Raw genomic sequence first — 22,854 nt, forward strand, 5'->3', positions numbered from 1 at the left:
TATATAATGAAGCATTTATTGACAAGAATGATACAGGTCTGCAGCGGGACAGACTGAAGTCCAGCCAACAGATGGGTGTCTTCAGTTTACTTAGCGGACCTCCTGGTTCTCTTGTTCCAGGAGAAGTTTGCTCCGTAAGACTTCACCCGGGGTTTGGAGGACCTCCTTTCTGTGATTTCGTAGCTCCAACCTGAAGGACAAACACGAGGTAAGTGATGGGGGGCGAGAGCGTCACGTATGTTCACTTTGGCTGAGATCCAACCACAATGAGGTGTTTTGGAGACATCGGCAGGCTGTGTGTAGTCAAAACTTCACTAATCACTTTCATGGTGCAATAAACAGAGTAAGCCAGTTTCCTTTGCTTAGTTTCAACAAACTCTCCCAGATGGTTCAGTTCACTGAGTGAAAAGAAGTTTCTGTTCCGCAGGAGACGACATCGACGTGTGTTTAACTGACCAAGGACTGGATTTAATCGTTGATTGATCAGCTATATTCTCTTCACCTTTGTTTACTTGATACGTTACGAGGTCATCAAGTCGCTTTAAGCGAAACGGTCTCCTAACAGGTGCTGTTTTACGACTGTCAGCTGATGACAATCCAGGTGAATCATTAAGAGAGATTTTGGTTTGCTTAATTGATTAGCTCATAAAAAATGCTGCAATTACAACCTTTGATTAAGCAGGTTCTAAGAATTCAGTTTGCTAACTGTACACCTGTGATCCATCAGCGGTTTTACACAGGGCTTCAAAATCACACAGCTTTTAGGAGCCAGCCTAAGACGTCATGCTGTCTCTCCAATTTCAAGACATGGTTTGCTGTTTTTCTACTACAAATTAGCTGCTAGCTGCTACTAGCTGCTTTTTAATCTCCCACTGTTGGGTCACACAATATGCTCAGAAAGCGCCTTGTTATAACATTTGGTTTTGGTGCTTCATCCATAAAACTGACTTCTTGACATCATTGTCATCGTTTCTTTCTGGCTCACACAGATGCTTTTTCTACCCCCACTGCTGCCACAGAGGCAGAACAACAATGCCCCCCTCATTACATCCTTGTGTCGTTTATGTAAAACAATGACGCACAAAAAAATGCCTCGCCTTGAGCAGATTGTGTAATAGAGACTTATAAAATTGGATGCCAAACTTTTTGATGACAGAAAAGCATTAAACTGACATAATTTGGGCTGCGGATCTAATTTATTAAGGTTTGTCCCCTGGGTCACCCATCTGGCAAAAATTTTTCTTTTAAATGTTTTATTCCACAAAATCCACTAAAAGTAGTGACATCTGCTTTGAGCTTTCCTGTTAGAACACTGGTAAGAATCACGGTTCAGTTAAGAATGTCCAGAACTAAACGCGGATTCAATGCTGGGATAGCAAACAAAAACAAATATACAGCTTGCAAAAAACAAAGTGAAGCAGAAAGACATAGCTGTGGCTGTTATTTGAGGGGAAGTGGTCTAGCAGTAAAGCCTCACACCTTTAATTGATAGTTCCTATCACATTGTTGGTAGAGCTCCCCACAGACTTGGACATGCATGCAAAAACACCTATATAAGCAGCAGGGGCACCACACACAGACACAGACACACACACACACACATCTGAAAACTGTCCTGGGCTTAATGTTAGTGAGGTAACTCCAGGTAAATCTTGGGTTCTCAACATTACACATGTTTGCTCCTAACATAATTTTGCCATGGTGACTTTGGTTGCTCAGCTTGAGATCATCTTCTGTATGAGATCACAGACCAACATACAAAGAGGCTCCGCCTACAGACCTATCATTGGTCAATCAGCTGTTCCTGTTCAGAAAAGACCTGTCCTGTCTTGAGGTACTGTCTTTCTTCATGCTGGCTGTGAGCAAGTCATGTGTTCACACAACAGAGACCGACTCAAGACCTACACATGTTTTATCATACAAAAGCACCACTTTGAATTACCTGTATATATTTATTTTTATTTCGTCATAAGTCAGTTTTAGAAATAGATGTCAAGACTATAACCGAACAGTGTATTAACTGACATTATTGTGTAATGTGAGTAACAACTGAGCACACACATAACACATTAGTGTGATTTCATACACCAATATTAATAAAGTCAGTTCTCAAGAAACTCTTGTTGATGGCCTGACCTGAATGGGTCAAACATTTGTGAGAATTTTTTTTTAAAAATCACTGAAACAATGAGAGAATGACGGTACCTGTGAGACGCCTCAGAAATCTGATTACTGTAGTAACTTTAAACTGAGCTGCTGCATTCAGAAAACTTCATGTCTGGTTTATAAAGTTATACTTGTTCATTATGTAGTTTACATTTACAGTTTAAAATTACACCATGTATTAAAAACATTTGAAAGTTGTCAGTTATATGATGGTTATGTGTAATTTTATGAATTCCTTCAGGATCAATTAGGTATATTTGATTTCATTGATTTGATTTGAACTAACTGTGAACTAACTAGATATGACATAGCCAGTGCAACAGAAAATTGCAACCAATAAACATTCCATTACTATACTAATTTTCATAACAGCTTAAATAATACCAGAAAATGAAAAATAGTAAAGACATATGTTATTAAAATCTTTGAAAAATCTTTGAATTTACTTGCGTATTGTCATTAAAATCATCATCACGATTAGCGGTCATTGCATTCACGGTCACATTTTGATAAAAAAAAATTTTTATACCATTTTTCTCAGCAAAAGCGATGGCATCCTCTTTGGAGGAGAAGGAGAGCACCAAGTTGGATAGGGGATCAGCACTGGAAGGCAGGAAACGTCTGTTAGCTACACGGTTGGAATTTTAGAAAACAGATTTAAATATTTTATGATCAAAGATGTGTGTGCATTTTGTACATTTCCTTGAACTCCATTCGTGATTTGGGCTGTAGTCTTCAACTTAACTTGGAGCAAAAACACATTTTGAATTTGCCTTATTGTGACAATGACATTAGAATGTGGTTTCCTTGCGTGTGCTGCAGAGATGAGCAAATAAAGAGAGGTTCTTACGTTGACGCCCAGCCCATCAGCGGGTTCTCCCAACGCTCTCTGGTATCAAAGTCGATCTTCCACTTCTTAGTGCTGTTGACTCCTGACTGCATGGCCGTCTTGGTGGGCACAAATATATGAACTTTACGTGTCTTGATGTGCTCCTCTGGGACCCCCGTCAATTTGGTGATGTCCTGTGGGGTAGAAAGCAGATATCCAAGAAATAAGAACCTAGATGCTGTAATTAAATGAGTACTACTTTCTATGGATGTGAAGTACAGGTAGTCACAAAATACTTGTAATACTTGTAATTTTGAATGACTTACAATCATTCAAATTACAAACAAACGCGCGCAGCCATAACCAACTATTGTCCTGCAGTTCCTCTTTCTACCACAACCCCCGTCGAGCAGCACTGCTGCGATCACGCATCTTCAACACTCATCTCCCCCTCTTGCTTTTGTTTGACGGTATCTCTGTGAGGATCTCACAGAATCAGGCTTCATACTGCGGATACTTCACTGTTTATCATGGATGATAAAGCAAAGGATAGTGAAGATAGTGATAGTGGTGACCATCTGTCTGATGACAACTCTGACTTTGACCAGCAATAACTCCCCCCTCCTCCTCCTCTTCCTTTGCTACATGCTGCAAAACCACACGAGTGGATCATCAACATCAACAGCTGACTCTGACTGTCGTTGTTTGGATGCAGTTAAAAACTGGTCGAGAATTTCCTGAAGTGTTTTCTTCTTGTTTACTCAGGGATTTAATTATAAGGAGCAAAATTATACCAAAAACTCATGTGAACTCAAAACGATTAAGTGATACTTAACGGTAGATGTTGGAACAGTATGTACATATTTTATTTTGATAAATGTTATTATTTTTTGTACAGTAACTTGATATTATGTCCTTTTCACGGTTTTCTAGTGATTTTAAGAGTCTGACATTTGCTGTTTTTATGTTCTGTAATTGTTAAGTCTTAGAGAATATTAGTTTCATATTGAGAGTAGCAGTGGGATTTAAATGACCTCAAATGACGATTGTATTTTGAAATTGAATAAATAACAACTTAAACCAATTCAACTTACCAACAACCTCTTGGAACCAATTGTGTTCGTATGTTGAGGACTACCTGTATGTAAAGTAACACACCCCAACAGTAGACGCATGGTACAAGCCATGTATACCGGTTAACAAACATGCAAAGAAAACTAGACAATGTGTCCAAACTTACGAGTCAGTGCAGTGTAGATGAGATCGACAACAATGACAAAATTAACCCAAAAGCAGTCAAAGCTTCCCACATGTTTGTTTTGGGGATTTTTTTACCATGTGGACAACTAGTTGACATGTTTGCTGGCTGCAGATCAGCCAGCAGTCTCCCAGGACCGGTCATTTCTGACTTAGGGATTGATCCCTATTTCTTTTCTTCCAAATTTAGTGTTTTTATTTGTTGAGAAAGGTGATCAAAAAGTTAGGCCGTAGGTGTTCAAATATGCTGTGTTATGGTCTGATGGAAAGAACACGGTGTCAAAAAAAAATATTCAGCTGCTATAAAAACCACTTCACACCGTAAAAATAAAAAGTCTTTTGTTTTATTTATTTTTTTCTTCATTAATTTGTGATAGTTTTTGTTTGTTTTAAATATTTAACAAAAAAAGTTCAAAGAAATCTTCAGAGAGGCGCGAGCGCATTTTATAGACACTGTAAAATAAAGTCAAACTCCATGTCTGGATTGCATTTTTGATTCCGTGATCTCATACTTATTTTGTGGGCATTTTTAATGTCTGCCAAAAGCAACAGCCACATGAGTCTTTACTGTGCACATTTATTTCATTGATTTATATTCTGTTTTTATAAACTGATTTAATAGGCTGAGTAAAATTTCAATGTGTGGACAATATTAGAATATTTGAACTGCTGCTTTAGGAAAAGAAAGTAAAATTAATGGAAGGAAAGGTGAAGAGGTCTGCACTATTAAAACAATATTTTCTTTGAATAAAAGAAACAACTATTTTTATGTAATTTGTCTTCTTGGAGATGGATGAAATTAATGCCTAATACTAGCAGTGATTCATTCCAGACCATCCGAAAGTAGGCCAGTGCAACAAAAGGAGGAGGGGCCTTTGAGTGTACCAAATGCATATTCCTGAGCAACTGGAGCCCCTTCAAGCTCCTATCGAGGATCTGGTCCAATTCTTCAGGGAATTAGCAAACAAGCAAAGGGAAGTCGGCGACAAAACACAGACGAACCTCCCAGCGTGCAGGCACCAGCCACCCAAGACTGAGGGTTTTCCAGGGTGCTCTTCTTTCAATACAAGAATTTTACACATTTCAATGGCCATTACAACTTCAAAGAATCAAATTTTCATCATTGTCTGTCATCTGCCAAATGATTTGTAGAGAGGGGGTCACTTTGCATGAACTCCACACAAAAAGCCGCCTTTCCATTGGCAAAGGAGGTTCCAATGGTATTTAGACCTGGTAAGTAAATGTTCCAACTACTAAAATACTACTCATTTCAGTAAAACATCTTTGATTGTGCTCAGAAGAAAGATCTGTCTGAATAAATTCATAAAAAAGACCTGCACTTTCAAAAGAAGGAGAGAAGACAAGCAATGAAGGGGGAAAAACTTCACAAGTGCTTGGTAATTATTTCCGGCTGCCCTATCTACTTAACCTTAACAATTCCTTCTTGTCACAGAGTGGAAGAAAACATGTTCACTTCACCCAAAGGGGGGTAATAGTGAATGATTCATGACACAATAACTATTAAGACGGTGTGAGAGAGCACCAAAACAAGAGGTCAGGCTTTTTTCTCAATTCGGAATCTGCAACAGGTTATTAAATATAGTCAAGGTGCTGTTTCCTGCAAGGTGTGAAAATTGTAGTTGGATAACTATCTGAAAATCTGTACTCTACCCTTGGTGCAAAAAATAACTCACTGGGCGTTTTGGGAGAAAATACACAAAAGGGTGAAATACATTGTACGCAGTGAACCCTAACCAGTGATGGCTGTGAATCAAAAGAAAGACACCACCTCCACAATCACTTTCTAAATTGAGGTTAATCAAATTTGCTCTTCAAAACATGTTGGGTTTCTTCTGTGAGGTAGAAGCATGACAATCCCACTTCAAGACACACTTGAAATTATACCCTTGGGATTAGCAGGCCAGACTATGGTTACGCCTATGTATGTTACATAAACCATAACTAACAGGAGGCCCATGTATGGTAAACTGGTGCTGGTGCAATAATTTGTCCAGATGTAGCAGACCTTAAATCACATCTTTGGTATGGATGAGCACAAAAGGTCCTTCATGAATGAGGGAGGATGTGTCAAAACAAAAGCTCTGCCAAGTCAGTGAAAACACTCTGCTCATTATCTGGCAATGTTTGAAAAACTACGAGTCTAGACTTCAGTGATACTTGCATGCATTACACTCAAAGCTAGCAGGGTTATCGCCATAACAGGCTCACCCACAATACCCGGATTCACAAAGGGAATGATTGTGGCTGGAATGTGGTGTGTTCCCAGGAAGACTAGAGAGGGCCATCACAAAAGGAAAACCCACACGGTGGGCACTTTTTCTTCTGCCATGTACAGGAAGCAAAATGAGAACTATCAAGTTTGACACTATTCACAGGGCCTTCATGGGGCCCTTCAATACCTGGCTGGGCAGACAGAAAAACGGGCTTAAGAAAGGGGGAAAAGGGCTGGCAAAGTCTCCGTCACGTGAAAGCGTGTCGATATTTCTGACACCTCCAGGCTACGTGCCAAATAAAGAGCGCAGGGGCTTGTCACCGTGGGGCCACTGGGTCCACCAGAATGTTGAAAGCTGGTGCCCCTAATGCTCCACCAGAGACCTAGAATGGAAGACAATGTTCAAAGCACTTGATATACTCAAGTGGTTAAAACTGAGGGCAATAACAACATATCAAAAAGTAAAGAGTGAAAGGACTATCAGTGTGAAAGTCAAAACATGAGAAAATATACTGTATTCAGTCTCATGCATACAAATAAGATATAATAAATACATATAATCAGATGGAAAAATGGAACTGATTTCATTCAAAGGAATGAATGGAAGGAACATGCTGACATTTTGTGAACTAAGATTGGAACTGAAATTAACCAGACAAGACGCAGACAGTGTATGACGGTCCAGAGGAAGACATTTTACATTTGCATGCTGAAATGCAAACCATGTTCTCTTAGACCCTAAAAACTTTATCTCCACAACTAAATATTGAAAACCAACAACAGAAAAAATACTGACATTGTGAGAAAATAGCTACTAACAAACCATTATTTCAATGCTCCGTGTTTTTGGTTTATATTTTCTCTCTGTAAAGACACATCACTGGTGTAGCCCACAAAAACAGAAAATTGTTTTTACTGGACAGACATACTGTATGTCTGAGGACAGAGATGAGCTGGGGGAGTCACAATCAAGTATTTTTCTACCGCTTAAGAACTACATTTCACTTTGTGAAATGAGACCAGATTACTTCTGCTTTGTTAGTATAGCTCATAACATTTGTCCAGAAGGCAGCCTGAACATTGTGAAGCTTTGTTTAATGTAGGAGGAGAAGCTATAGAGGTGTAGGTTTGTCCTGGAAAGGAGAGGAATGAAGGTTAGCCGCAGTAAGACAGAGTACATGTGTGTGAATGAGAAGGACCCAAGTGGAAGAGTGAGGTTACAGGTAGAAGAGATCAAGAATCAAGAAGGTGGAGGATTTTAAGTATTTGGGGTCAACAGTCCAGAGTAATGAAGAGTGAGGAAAAGAGGTGCAGAAGCGTGTACAGGCAGGATGGAACGGGTGGAAAAAAGTGTCAGGTGTGATGTGTGATAGAAGAGTTTCAGCTAAAATGAAAGGAAAGGTGTACAAAACTTTGGTGAGACCAGCGATGTTGTTTGGTCTAGAGACAGTGTCACTGAGGAAAAGACAGGAGGCAGAGCTGGAGGTAGCAGAGATGAAGATGCTGAGGTTCTCTCTGGGAGTGACCAGGAAGGATAGGATCAGGAATGAGTACATCAGAGGGACAGCACATGTTAGAGGTTTTGGAGATAAAGTCAGAGAGGCCAGACTGAGATGGTTTGGATATGTCCAGAGGAGAGATAGTGAATTCATTGGTAGAAGGATGCTGAGTTTTGAACTGCCAGGCAGGAGATCTAGAGGAAGACCAAAGAGGAGGTTTATGGATGTAGTGAAAGAGGACATGAAAGTATTTGGTGTGAGAGAAGAGGATGCAGAAGTAAGGGTTAGATGGAGGCAACTGATTCACAGTGGCAACCCCTGAAGGGAAAAGCCGAAAGGAGAATAAGTTTACTGTAGGCTAACTGGTAGCTTGGCTTACGACATTCAAGTCTGCCCAAAACTATCAACATTGCTGTTGGCATTTTTCTATTTCTGGCACAGGAGGTTCTTAGCCTCATCCATAAAGTTATAATTGGCTCATTGTATAAAACCAGGCAGCTGTTGAGAATCATAAAAGACACACTAAAATGAATCATTGAAAAAAGCTGGACATGTGGTGGGCAAAAACCAGATTAAGAGACAACATTTTTCTCTACAGCTGTATGTGTTTTCCAGTGAATTTTCAGCATCCATGGAGGCTGTATCACTTCACACATCTGTCAGATGATTTGCAGGTGAAAATTCCACGTACATTTCCTGCAGTTAAATGCGTTTTGACAACCAGAGAACATCTCTAAATATGGAGAACTGGTAATAAGATGCAACAAAATGATCGAGTAAAGAAACAAAAATCATATGAATGTTTAAACAAGTTGGCTTGATGCATATCAAATCTGTACGGTGGTCCACAGTGGACATGTCGTGGAATTGGGCTGAATGTACATGGACTCAAAAAGAGATATGAATATCAGACCAGGTCCTGATTTTTATATCTCTTCAAGTGAATTTAATGTTCATTCACTTGAAGGAACTGAACTGAGTAGCCCTGTCTTTTTCACTCAAGCACTTGATACTCCCTTTGTGTTTTGTCAGGAAAAAACAGCATTATTTTAGACTTAACATGAACCATAAAAAAGAACATCTGTTGGTAAAATGATACTGGAGAGTTCAAATATTAGTTGTTTTGAAAAGAACTTTTAAAACACTCATTCGTAGTAGGACAAAATCATTCATAACTGAGGACAAACTAATCATTTAGCTGAATCATTAAATTCAAACAATTAATAAATATATACAGCAAATGTTTTCCAGTTCCAACTACTCAAATATGAGGATTTGGTGTTTTTATATAACTGGAAAAGGAATATCTTTGAGTTTGTACTGCTTATGAGACATAACAGAACATCTAGACCATCCCAAATGGATAGTGGGGATTTTTAGGATCTTTGAAAATTTTGGAAAGGTCTACAGACCCAAGTTTCAATCAAAACCAGTTTGAGCAGATGCAATAAAAGTATAATCAATCACTGACCATTCACTGCCAACTCCACACCCAGACCAAGAGCCTCACTCATCACCTCTGCCAGTTCCCACCTTCAGATATCTTTGAAGTGGAGAAAGTGTTCCAATTACAGAGTGGTTGTGTATCTAATAGAAACAAATATGTTGCTCGCTCACAGTGAAAGTGGTTCAGCACAGGAGAACAGAGAGCAGCTGGCTTGAGGGTCATTTCAAATCTCCCGTTACACATGCTGGTGAAGACTGGACAGATAGTGGTCTTGTCTACATATTTACATCTATCAAATGCAGATATTCTTGACTGTCTGTTCCCCAGCATCTCAAAGACAGCTGGTTTATTATTTTTAATTAGCAATGTGATAAAGAAATAATCTAGAACTTTTGTGAATTTATTAAACAAGAAAAATTTGATCTTTTTCTCTTACATCTTTTCTGCCTGAATGTCTGTGGGCTTTAAATAGTTAATCAGAAGAAAAGTTATACGAATTACTCCCCCCTTACTCCCCAGATTATTTGACAATTGTGCAAATTTCCCGCATTAGACCAATGAAGGAGCTTTCTATCTATATAAAGGATTAATCAAAAAACAATAATAATAAGTCAATTATTTAATTTAAAATCAAAACAACCATTGGTAGCAGGCCTAAAGCTATACAAAGTTAGTACATGTTATTTAGAGAAGCCCATTAATGCTTTAATTATCAACCTTATCTACAGTTTCTCATCTAAACTGATGCATCGTTAGGTCTATAGAAATGGTCGGCAAATCCCAAAATATTACCATTAAATCTTCTTAAAGCTTATGGTGACATCAAAAATATCTGACCCACAGCCATGATACTGTGACCTTTAATTATCTACCTCTTATGGTCAATACAAATGGTCAAAACCTAATGACAGTTCATGCACACCTGATGGTAAAGATGGTGAAGGAAAGTTTCATTTAACTGTACAAAATGACTGTGCCTTTGAAAGCTTGAAGTCATGAGCAGAACAATCTGCTGTCTTCGTTCTTCTCGTTTATTTTTTATTCACTTAAATCAAACAGTATGGTGTGTGTGTGTGTGTGTGTGTGTGTGTGTGTGTGTGTGTGTGTGTGTGTGTGTGTGTGTGTGTGTGTGTGTGTGTGTGTGTGTGTGTGTGTGTGTGTGTGTGTGTGTGTGTGTGTGTGTGTGTGTATACTGTATCTACAGTGGCTTGCAAAAGTATTCAGCCCCTCCAAGAATTTTTTTGACATTTTGCCACATTTCAGGCTTCAAACTTAAAGATAACAAACTTAAATATTTTTCAAGAATCAACAACATGTGAGACACAATCATGAAGTGGAACCAAATTTATTCAACATTTTATATTGTGTTTAGAAATAAAAAACTGTTTAGAAATAAAAAACTGAAAAGTACGATGTGCAAAAATATTGGCCCCCTGTTCTCTCAGCTCAGCTAACCGACTCCAGAAGTTCCCTGATGACTTCTGAATGATCCAGTGTTGACCTAAATGACAACAATGACAAACAGAGTGCACAAGTGTGTCATTTGGTCTCACATTTGCACATCGCACTTTTCAGTTTTTTATTTCTAAACACAATATAAAATGTTGAATATATTTGGTTCCACTTCACAATTGTGTCTCACATGTTGTTGATTGTAGAAAAATACTTTCAGTTTGTTATCTTTAAGTTTGAAGCTTGAAATGTGGCAAAATGTCAAAAAGGCTTGGGGGGGCTGTATACTTTTGCAAGCCACTGTGTGTGTGTGTGTGTGTGTGTGTGCGTGCGCGTGCGTGTGCGTGTGCGTATTGCCACCGATTTACCTGGATTGGAAAGATGCTTTCAATGAAACTATTTTTATTAGTAATCACTTTTACAAGCTGATAATGTATACATTATAATTTATTTTGGGAATCCCTATAGAAGATCAAATAAATATGGAGCATAACATCATCCATAACTAAAAATAACAAAATATTCACATGAATTGAGCTGGAAAGAGATTTTCTGGCTTTTTCAATCTTTTCGTAATTCTTATTTGTGGATAGCTGATGAGGATACAGAAAATGGGGAGACCCATGAGGGGAGGACATCCCACAGAGAGCTATACGCTGGATTTGAATCCTTAGCCTCCACTGGGGAATTGAAACGTCATTATACAGGGAGCACGCTATACCGACTAAGCTCAACACTCACATATTCTTGCATTATAAATTTACTTACACAATCAATCTATTACAAAAACTTCGAATGTATTAATATTCCAGCTGTATACCCTATGCTAAAAAATACAATTTAATGATTGTGTATGACACCAAAAATACTCAAAACTTCAAAAAAAAAAGAAAAGATAGCTTACAGTGTCAGAATACATACACACGAGGAGTTTTGTTTTTTTGTATCCACACACTTCCTATAAATACCCAGCACTGCAAATAATGGAGGCCATTTAAAAGGCTTGATCGATGGAAGAGTGTTAACGAACTGAACACTTGTAACTAAAAGATGTATAATAAAACCTCTTGTCTGGCACTCTTCAAAAGACCAACATCCTCTGATGCAACACTCCAAACTTAAGCTGTCACATTTTTTGCATAAACCCATTGAGGTCAACTGCACAAAACAGACACTTAAGTTGTCTAAGTGAAAGGGATGGAGGATGGGCAGGAGAGGAAGATGGGGGGGGCAGTTAATGTGGTCTTTTTCATTGTAGGTCCATTTGTGTCTGAGGATAAAAGCTGGGAGTGTATACACACCTCCAGTGTAATCTTTAAACTGCTTGTGTTAATTATTCACATACAGTTGAGAGGGCTGATTTTTTATCGTTCGTTGTTCTGCACACTAGTTTTCTAACTACGTATTTCAAAATATGAAATCAAATACCATTTTGGGGCTGCACTGTGAGGCTACTCTTTATATCAAAATTCTCAAACAAACATTCAGTTCTGCAGAAATTTGTTGTCAAACATCACAAAAACCATCTGAGGTGCCCTATTCTACAGCACTGAGATGATATTGCACAACTAGTTTCTTTGGAGTGATCTCTGTATTGAGGAATTTTTCTGATATCTCAAGAGGATGCACTTAGACTGAGAAGTTCAGGATTCTTCAATCTGATTTCAATTTGGATCTTTTAAAAACAACCAACAACCTACCTTTAGAGTCAACTAACTTACTGGAATCAAACCTCACATCTTTTGTCCAGATGTGACAAGACTTGCCAAGCAAGTACTATGGTCTAAATTTGCAGGAAAGCCAAAGATTTCAACCAAGCGAACTAAGTATCACATGGCTCTACCAATTAATACTCTTTCCCTCTACCCGTCTTCCGCTCACTCAATTTCTCATACTGTAATAACTGTCCTTAGTCTCATAAAACCCTTGTACCTTTGGAGAACTCTATAACAAAACTTCACTAGCACTTTAAGGTTACAGTCTTGTATTTATGTAGTGAGGGGCTGTACCTGGCTCTGACTGAAGCTGCTGTAGAGGATCACAGGCATAGGTGGGCGTTATTGTCTTATGATACGCTGGAGCAAATGCTGAGGTTATGACCAAAGTTGTTGCTACAAAAGGTCACAGACAGCAGTGCAAAGGCCTGGCTGAGAGGTCATAGACATTCCGTGTAAAGCTGTGTATCAGTGGCCAGCCAGCCAGACCCTGGGAGCTGCCCAGCATGCTTAATCAAACACTAATTACAAGCAAAAGCAGTTTGGCATGGGCACTCTAGGGAACACTAGCACTCCATCACGCAGGTCTTTTCATTTGGCATGACTTCTGAAATTCAGACAATGCCTTCAATGTTTTACTACTACAAGAGTTTGAACTTCAGGCAGGTTTTTCTGTTTATCTTACCATTTAAATGAGGAGAGTTAGAAAAACTAATTATCCACATGTTTTTTATTTGCTAACCAGTCCAAAACTCAAAGATATTTGATATCCTATAAAACAAGGCAAAGTAAATCCTCTCACCTAAAAAGAACATAAATTTTAACTTGAAAAATTACTTTAAATTAAAATAGAGAATTATGTGGCCACATGGTTGCTAAGGAGACATGCTATGGCCAAAAAGAACTGACATACAGGTAGTTCTGAACCTAGGAAGGCAATTGGTTTTGAGAGGTTGTTCGTAGCTGAATTGTTTGTAAGTTACTATTTATTATATCTCAATTTAAATGATATCGCTGTACTACTCTAAATACGAAAGTACTATTCCCTAAGATTTGCCAGAAACAATTACAGGACATAAAAAACAACACAAACAAAATAAAATACTGTATTACTACCATGTAACTTTTATATCTCTACCTCAGCTGAATGAATTATATCCCGGAGAGTGTAGAAGCTAAACCAGCTTTAATCCACTGTGGTATTTCACCGCACCGTGAATGACGTGCTGATTGACTTCCTGGTCATCAAAAGTTCAACACGTCACAAATGCTTGATTACCGTATTTTATTTCCATTAAGTTTCTCTGTTAACTCGACCAATAGTTAACATCAAATAGAAAAATATTCAGAGATCAGTGTTCAGAAGTTAATATTTCTGAGCAGAAATGTAACTGGGTCAGCAATGGTTCCTACATCATGTATCTCCTACAGGGGGACAACCACGTCAATAATATAAAAAAATTTTTTTTAAACAGCCAGAACCCACTCAAGCTGTCTCTCTGTCAACAGGCAGCGCTTGTTTATGGGGATTGTTGGGTTACGGTAGCATGAAAAGTCCTACTCGTCATGGAAAGTACCTTGAGATTGCTCTTGTAGTGATCTGGCAGTATATAAATAATCTGACTTGACTTATTTTTACATTTGCTTATTGGAAGGTTGTGTACTAGAGCACAGTCATGAGCTAAAGAACAACAGAAATGTAAAGTTGGTTGACCCTACAGTCATCTATCTTGAAACAATAGTACCCCTTTTTTATATATCTGCATCCTACAGTAAAATTGTAAAACTCTTCAGTAGATTAGTTCATATATTTGACCTGCAGGTTGTTGCCTAAATGCCTAAGCACAATATAATGCCTAAATAGACCTAGAACATGGAGAGTCAAAGGGCAGAGACATGATTTCCTGCACGATAAAAATATAATTTAACATGGTCAAGATGCAACCTTGTTTAAGTGCCATTCAAAAATGTTAAGAATAAGCAACACAACACTATATCCTCAACTGCTGAAGGGAGGGACTGGGACAGCATGCAAACTAAATAGAACATCAGTGGATCAAGACCTCTGTTTGATTGGTCTAACCAGAAAGCAATTCACACTTATTGATATCCTAATGAATGACCAGCGTGCTCTCATTGCCCTCTTCCATGTGAGATGGAGACCACTGTACTGTAAACAGCAGAGGGCCTCTCTTTTAGGTCTGTCTGAGTAACCATTAGAGCACTTCCTGCCATCACCATCAACAGCATGCTACAAAGAACTTCTGTGGCCGAACAACACTGAAGTGGCCACTGTCTTTTCCATGAGTCTCAGGGTGTCTCGCAAACTTTTTTCCATGCAAATTTTCACCCCCTCCCTGATTTTAGAGGCCCTGTTTTGCCTCTCCTCTGCTTTTCCTCTTAGTGGCCCCTACTGAGAGGATCGAGACAGAAACTCCACCCAGCCAAAGATTTGTTTAATGATCAGCTCTAGTCTAGAATAAAAACACACCAGCTGCATGGTACTGATGTTGTCACCCATTGTGTCTGAAAAGCTTGTAAGGAAAAAGAAGACCTAGTTGTCTCTAGTCTAGTCAGTGGAAAGGTGGCTTGGTCTTTCCCCAAGACTCTGCAGTATATCAGTATATGGTAGCAAAAACATAATGTACCACCTGAAGTGGTCTAAACGAAGATTATATGGTGTCATAGACAAAAGAGGCATGCTTATACAGAGATCAAAGGGACCAAAAAATGGCAGGAGCCATTTCGGAGGGCAGAATAGGCAGCGCAGAAACTAAAGGTGGCCATGTGTTAGCTGAGGTCTTAATTAACTCTGCAAAGACAGATATCATATTGCCCAGGCTGAAGTTCAAGCAGGCCAGGAAAAAGAAATATCAGGTAGAATGTTGGGTTTGAGAGATAAAGAAGTGTGGACAAAGTGAGCCTCTGCACTTAAGAGTTCCATGTGATAGCATCCTACAGCTTAAAACTGACTCTGATTCATGAAAAAGGATGTATTTAGTGGCCAACTAATTTCTGCAGACCTGCACTTCTGAATCAAAAAAACTGACTTTGGCTTAAAAAGAAGCTGTATGGTCGATGGATGCTGGGATGAAGGCTCTTCATCTCTGGATGGGTTGCCTGAGCAGAGATGGCTGGTAATGACACACATAATACAATGACCTCTTGTTTGGCTGGACGACTACACATCATTTTTATACCGATTATTATTTCAAGGTTTTACATTGATTAAATGATTGTAAACAATTAACTATATTCTGTTTTTTTAAACACTACTTAAATGTGCCCAAAAACATTTTTTTATGAAAACTTTCCGTTTCCCTTTCCCGTCTCACTGTTAAATCTAGGACTCAACTACAACCACATGAATGGAAGCAATTCAGAAATGACTATTAATTGAATATCTGACTCTAACACTGCATTTTTACACTTGCGTCTTAGTTTAACAGTAGATCAGACCAAAGTGAGAACTGGCAATGTAGTTAAACAAATTTGTGCTGTGCTTATAATTTTGTCAATGATCCCCACTTGAACTGTGTGTGTGTGTGTGTGTGTGTGTGTGTGTGTGTGTGTGTGTGTGTGTGTGTGTGTGTGTGTTGCCCCTGCTGCTTATATAGGTGTTTTTGCATGCATGTCCAAGTCCTATGGGGATCAATATACTGCTGCCGCACATATTTTATGTTAAATACTGCACATGTACAACTGAGTCACCTGCATCACCAGAATTTTTAGTGACACCAGAAGACCAGAGTACTAGCAGCATATTTTTATGTCACAGCACGAGCAAAAAATGCGTACAGGTTGACAAGTCTGTTGTATTATAACTCCTTTTGTGGACAGACATCAAGATTAGTTATGAATGAAAAGCAGTACCACAACACACTGGCAGGAGATTTTTTGTTAACCAAAATAGGGAATGGTTACCTTGGTATTACTGACTTCTATAAGACACATTCAAACTAATTTTATACCTCATCACTTAAAGAAAGGACACATTTATCCGGTAAGTAACATTTTTTACTTTTCCAATTCTAATATAAATTGTTACTTCAAATGCAAAAACATCTTCCACTTTCAGTTTCCATGAAACACAAAATTTGAATACCACTTGTTATAAATGCTAAAGGTGTGAAGAAGCTACTCAACCATCACATCCCACATATACATGTTACCATAAATTATTTGCAACACATAAAGTAATGGTCACAGTCCTTACCAAAATATTGCTACAAAAGTCTACTGTCTAATACAAGCTCATTTTGGTAGATGATTAGGAGAACTTTTGTACACTATTTCCAGTAAAATACCAAGAAGACTATAGAATAGACAAACAGAAATCTCTGTCACACTGAATGGAGAGGGATCCTTACCAATTTCTCATCAACAGTAATAAGCTGCGTGTCCTGTCCTTGTTTCTCTTCCAGCCTCAATGTTGATGTGCTTATAGACCTGCAAACCATTAGATAGACATTAGAATCAAACCACATCATGTCAAAAGTCATACGCAATAAAAACTAGAGGTGAAATATCCAAATATCTAACGCTTTGCAAAACTGACTATTTTGGAGGAAGCAGTAGAGCAAGAAGACAATAAAAAAAATAAGCTATGTGTTGGGAATTTTTATTAAAATTAAATTTTTTTGCAAAACTGTCTCAAGCAATCAAAGACCAGCCTTAAATTATAAATCAGGGGTCTCCAAATGACGGATCGCAGTCCGGATACAGACGGCGGGCACTGCTACTCCAGTTAGTACGGTAATAGCGCCACTCAGTTCAGCCAATCAGATCGTTTGTTTACCCTGTCTGTCAGCGCATCTGGAAGTAGAGGTAAATCTTACACCCGAGCCCGAGTTTGGGCCCGACCCGAAATGAAATTCGGGCCGGGTCGGGCTCAAAAAGTCAGTAATTACGTTCGGGCTTTAAACCCTCGGGCTCGGGTCGGGTCGGGCTAGATTTTTTGTGGACTCGGGCTCAGGCTTAAGATCTTATGATCAAGCCCGACCTGGCCCGAACTTTTTGAATATATATTTATATATTATGTATCTCAAACGATCTATGGATATTAAACTAAGGAATACCTTTATAAAATAAATAATTTAGGTAAAACAGAGAAGGCGCTGTATGAGAGACATCCATCTACAATACCTGCTCAGTTTCCTCCGTGCGTCAGCTTTATCTCCTGTCACTTTACCTTTCCGATCGTACGTACAGAAAGTAGAGGTAAGATCTTAAGCTCGAATACTTGGATTCAGGGCGACCCGGCTCGAAATTCAGGCCGGGTCGGGCTCAAAATGTCCATAATTACGTTTGGTTCAGGTCAGGCTTTAATACACTAGGGCTCAGTTCGGGTCGGGCTGAAAATGTCAATAATTACATTCGGTTCCGGTCGGGCTTTAATACCCTCGCGCTCGGTTCGGGTCGGGCTGGATTTTTTAGGCCCAATTTTACCTCTACCTCGAAGTGAGACAGCTCGCTGCTGCTACCGCTCTGACTTTACAGCTACAGGAGCACAGAGGAAGGGAGTGAGGACAGCATAGCAGCAAACGAAGGGAGGTTAATGAGGAAAACCGCTGGTTAACAATGAGTGTATGAAATTTATGTTTATTCCTCCGCCAGGCAGTTCAAAACCATTTTACCTCAAATAGTCTGAACACGTTGCATCAATTAATTAATTAATAACTTGAAGCGCCACTACGAAACAAAGCACAGAGCTTTTGCGCAGAATGATCTCCTGAAATCCGAGCTGGTGGCAAAATGACCAAGAAAAATGCAAACGAATGTTCACTATAGGCACGGTGGATTTTGGGGCAACATAAAACATCTTTTAGTGATGGGACAGTTGTGAATAAGTGTTTAAAAGCTGTTGTTGACAAATTGTTTGAGGGAAAACAGAAAGATGAGATGTGTGGAAAAACTCAGCTTCAACAGCAAACAGAACTATTAACAGCTTGATGCAGCTATTCAGAGAGCACCATGCATATCTGTGGCCATTGATGAGTTGTAGCTTATGTGTGTGTGTGTGTGTGTGTGTGTGTGTGTGTGTGTGTGTGTGTGTGTGTGTGTGTGTGTGTGTCAGGTTCCTTCACAAAGATAAGGAGCTCTTTGCTAAGTGTAACACCACTATGAAACACACACAAGACGAGAGGACATACATGCAGCAATAAAAGAGATGCTGACACTGGTCCACTGGTCTCTTTCACCACAGATGACAGAGACCACCACAAGGTGACCACCACCACCACAAGGTGTGCACAGGCACACCTTGTACACAGGCACACCTTGTGTACAAGGTTACTTGTGTACAAGGAAATTACTGGCAGGCGACATGCCCCTTTCTCACATGAAGAAAGGTCTGTTTGCATTTTTCCCCAGAAAGAGCCCGTTTTTATTCATGCTTTCTGAACGTTAATGTTTTTTTTTACTTGAAGTGTAGGCCTTCAGTTCTTTAGGCTGGGATGTCTTTAATTTATGAGAAAAAAGATTATTCGACTCTTTTTGCACTTTATTTTTAATTCTGATGTTTGTGTGTTATCTTCAATCTAACATAAAGGCTTGATATTTATTTGCCTGGGTCTACTTTTATTTATGGTGAGGTAAAAGAGCTAGCTGTGCACTCAGTTAAACATGTCCTGCATTGAAAATTGATAATAAATGATAATGTGGACATAGGGGCCGGCTATAAGACACAAATTGGACTTGGGTTCGGACCTGTTACTAAGAGGAAATTTTTATAACTGGACCTCTGTAACTTTTAATTGAATACCCCTGTTATAAATTCTACAAATGACACACACATTGACCTACTATTATATAGTTAATAATGTTGAAAAGCAGAAACATTTTTATTATCTACTTATTAACCAAGGTAATTTGTGTGTGTGTGTGTGTGTGTGTGTGTGTGTGTGTGTGTGTGTGTGTGTGTGTGTGTGTGTGTGTGTGTGTGTGTGTGTGTGTGTGTGTGTGTGTGTACTGTATGTGTTGGGAGATCTTCAAAGTAATGATTAAACACTTTTAATGCATTGATTATGAGAGTAGAGATGACCGATTAAGCTTTTGATGATCATCACCAAAGACCAAGATTTTGAGCAGCATGGGGAATGCACTAGTGCCTCAAGATACAAGCTGCTTGACATACGAGTTAATTGAGATACGAGCTGTCTCTCTGTCCATATTTTTGTTCGACATACAAGCAAATCTGACACAAAGCGGTGCTTCAGGGAACCACCGCTAGCTGGTGGATGGATACATTATCTGAGACCTGATCTTGTTCTCTTTCATGGAATGAAGACGTAGCTTGTGTGTTCTTGTGAGTTTTGCATTTCTTGTCATACTTCATCATTGTTTATGTAACACATATTTAATTAAATATGCACAGGGGATATGTGGCTTTTTCAAAAGGCTGAAATTAGTTAAAAATTATTTTAGTTATTTAAAATAGGGAAAATCTTTTTGGTTTACATGTTCAGTAACAAAACAGATTAAACTTGTATCTCGAGGCACTACTGTTTTTCATAAGATATAAAATAAGAGCTCCGCTATAAGAGCTGTGGCTATGGAAAATAAGAAATAAATAAAGAGATAAATAAGAAATAAATGAGAATAAATAAGAAAAGAAATTAAATAAGAATAAATAAGAAAATAAGAAATAAATAAGAGCTCTGGCTGTGGACCCTACCTCGTGAGCTGGATTACGGACTACCTAACGGACAGACCCCAGTACCTCCGTATGGGGGACTGTTTGTCTTCTATGGTGACCAGCAGCACGGCGGCGCCACAGGGGACCGTGCTTTCCCCCATTCTCTTCACCCTCTACACATCGGACTTCAAGCACAACTTGGATACATGCCACACACAGAAGTACTCCGATGACACTGCGATAGTGGCATGTATCTGGGAGGGTGATGAGGGGGAATACAGGGCATTGGTGGTTGACTTCGTGGAGTGGTGCCAACAGAACCAGCTCCAGCTCAACGTCTCCAAGACGAAGGAGATGGTGCTGGATATCCGGCGGGCACCCCCTTCTCCACAGCCAGTGATCATCGAGGGCAGTGAGGTTGAGGTGGTAGAAAACTAAGTACCTGGGACTGCAGTTAAGACAGCAGACTGGCCTGGTCACTCAACTCGTACTGTGTGTACAAGAAGGGGCAGAGCAGGATGTACTTCCTGAGGAGGCTGGCCTCCTTCAACATTTGTCCTAAGCTCCTTCTCATGTTCTATCAGTCTGTAGTGTCCAGTGTGCTGTCATACGTCATTGTGTGTTGGGGTGGCGGGGCCAGGAAGAGAGATATGGATCGTCTTAACAGACTCATCCGTAGAGCGGGCTCAGTGGTCGGTCTGAGCCTGGACTCTGTGGAGACGCTTCTGGGGAGCAGGACCATGTCTAAAGTTAAGGCTATCATGAACAATACCAGCCACCCCCTACACACCACCTTCTCCCAGCAGAAAAGCACCTTCAGCGGCAGACTGCTGTCACACAGCGCCTCCACAGAGAGGCTGAGGTCCTCCTTCGTACCCCGCGCCATCAGGGCGTACAATGACTCTCTCAGGAGGAACAGGGGGAGGTGGCGAGGTCAGCACGCGGTTGATGGATTTAATTTTATACTGTTTATATTTTAATTTTATACTGTTTATATTTTAATTTAATTTAATTTAATACTGTTTATATTTTAGTTATAGTTTAGTATATAAGTCCTGTTAATGCTGCATGTGTCTGTTAGTGTAGTGTATGTCTTGTGGTATGTCCTGTGATGTCAGTGTTTCTTTTTCTCCTGGTGTTTATCCAGTATTTATTCGTTATGTAATGCCTGAGCAGTGGATATGTACAATTTCCTCCGGGATTAATAAAATATCTATCTATCTATCTATTGTATGAAGAAACTGTTACGGAGTATCATGCAGGTTCCAAAATTATTTCTTTTGTTGTCCTACAAAATGAATAATGTAGGCTGATTGATAGTGTATAAAGAAAACCAGTGGCTTGCTTATTAAGACTGCAGCTGGTTCAAACTTCATCAGCTGCTCAGATTTCTGTATCTTTAACAACTAAACTCACCTCTCTGCAACACAGCTTCCCTTGAAAGAATCTTGATGTCATACGTTTAAAATGGGTTTAATGACTAAAAATAACCTATTTTGACAGCCAGTACACACATCATACGCATTATACATATGAAAACAGTATAAAGTTTCCAAAAATGCAATATTCCAAGCTAAGATTAATGAAGATGCAGTAAAAAGAACACATAAAATTGGAATTGTAGCTATACTAGCTGTTAGCTTCCTTGTACTCAGCAGCAGTAACTGGTGTTATCTGGACTAAGTTAGTAATTTATAATGACCTTTCCAGTTAGGTATTTAAGTGAGTTAACAAATTGACTCACCAAATATAAATAATATCATGTAGAGCTAGTTGTGAGCAGCACTGAGTAGCTTTTTATTCCGTTCTGTCATTGTTTACATTTATGTATTGTTGGACATGCTTAGCTATTTAGCTTTGTAGCCCATTATTGTAAGGACACGTAATAACGCAGACATTACCTACAACCCGAGACACCTTAAATACTAAATATGAGGTACATTGAATAACCGAGGGTGTAAAGCCATACAATACGTCACGTAAAGCGAAACAGCTTTTATAAAATAAATGCTTATTGCCTTTCACGCTAGCTAGCTGCCATCCACATAACATGACAAGCTGGCATGAGGCCTTCCGCCTCCTTTTTGTACAGCACGTTTCCAACACAATGGTTCATGGCATCTAGCGCAAATATAAAACTAACTGTAACCCAACAATAAGTTACCTGATAGAATTCATGGCCAGTTTGGAAGCTCCATTCAATACGGACAGACGTCCCAAGTTGAAAAGTGACATTGAGGACGCCATGATTGTTGTTACTGGAACTACGGCGACCGCGGAGGAACAAACGTGGATGACGAAGTCAGCTGACCGGAAGTGAGGGCCTGACGCGCCCAATGAGAACTACTGATAGGGATGTATGACAGACAGAGACTTGTCCTCACACATCTAGACATATTCAAGTAGTAACGCTAGTACTCCTGACGGAAAGTCACTAGAAAAAAGGGTTTGCTTACCTTTGCTGTTGAAAACGACTCTGTGAAGTATTGCTCAACTATTCTCGTGTCTTTCATTTTAATTGATAGGAATATCAGAATAAAATATTAATTCGGATTGTAGCTTTTTAATTCACGTTTGGTGATGCAATTTCAGATTTAAATGCACATTCACTGTTTATGGA

At 39.2% G+C, this 22,854-nt stretch overlaps 1 protein-coding gene across 1 annotated transcript; it reads right to left on the reverse strand.

Annotated features, from left to right (window-relative positions):
• On the reverse strand, nt 1–22,535 carry ndufs4 (NADH:ubiquinone oxidoreductase subunit S4). The gene is made up of 5 exons (XM_068310544.1): nt 22,399–22,535; nt 16,969–17,047; nt 3,017–3,189; nt 2,696–2,769; nt 1–190 (listed from the first exon to the last, which is right to left on the reverse strand). Exons 1-5 carry the CDS (start codon nt 22,479–22,481, stop codon nt 87–89), a joined length of 513 nt encoding a protein of 170 aa, XP_068166645.1. The 5' UTR covers nt 22,482–22,535; the 3' UTR covers nt 1–86.
• Between the last annotated feature and the right edge of the window lie 319 nt (nt 22,536–22,854).

This window comes from Antennarius striatus, chromosome 3, assembly GCF_040054535.1.
Source record: "Antennarius striatus isolate MH-2024 chromosome 3, ASM4005453v1, whole genome shotgun sequence".
Lineage (NCBI taxonomy): Eukaryota > Metazoa > Chordata > Actinopteri > Lophiiformes > Antennariidae > Antennarius > Antennarius striatus.

What these genes read in the sequence shown, in the direction of transcription:
- ndufs4 (XM_068310544.1), bottom strand. Translation starts at nt 22,481, where the DNA reads ATGGCGTCCTCAATGTCACTTTTCAACTTGGGACGTCTGTCCGTATTG. An exon ending in CTGGCCATGAATTCTATCAG is followed by an intron (nt 17,048 to 22,398) that starts GTAACTTATTGT and finishes AATGGTTTGCAG; the next exon opens with GTCTATAAGCACATCAACAT. An exon ending in CGCTTTTGCTGAGAAAAATG is followed by an intron (nt 191 to 2,695) that starts GTATAAAAATTT and finishes TTTGTCCTTCAG; the next exon opens with GTTGGAGCTACGAAATCACA.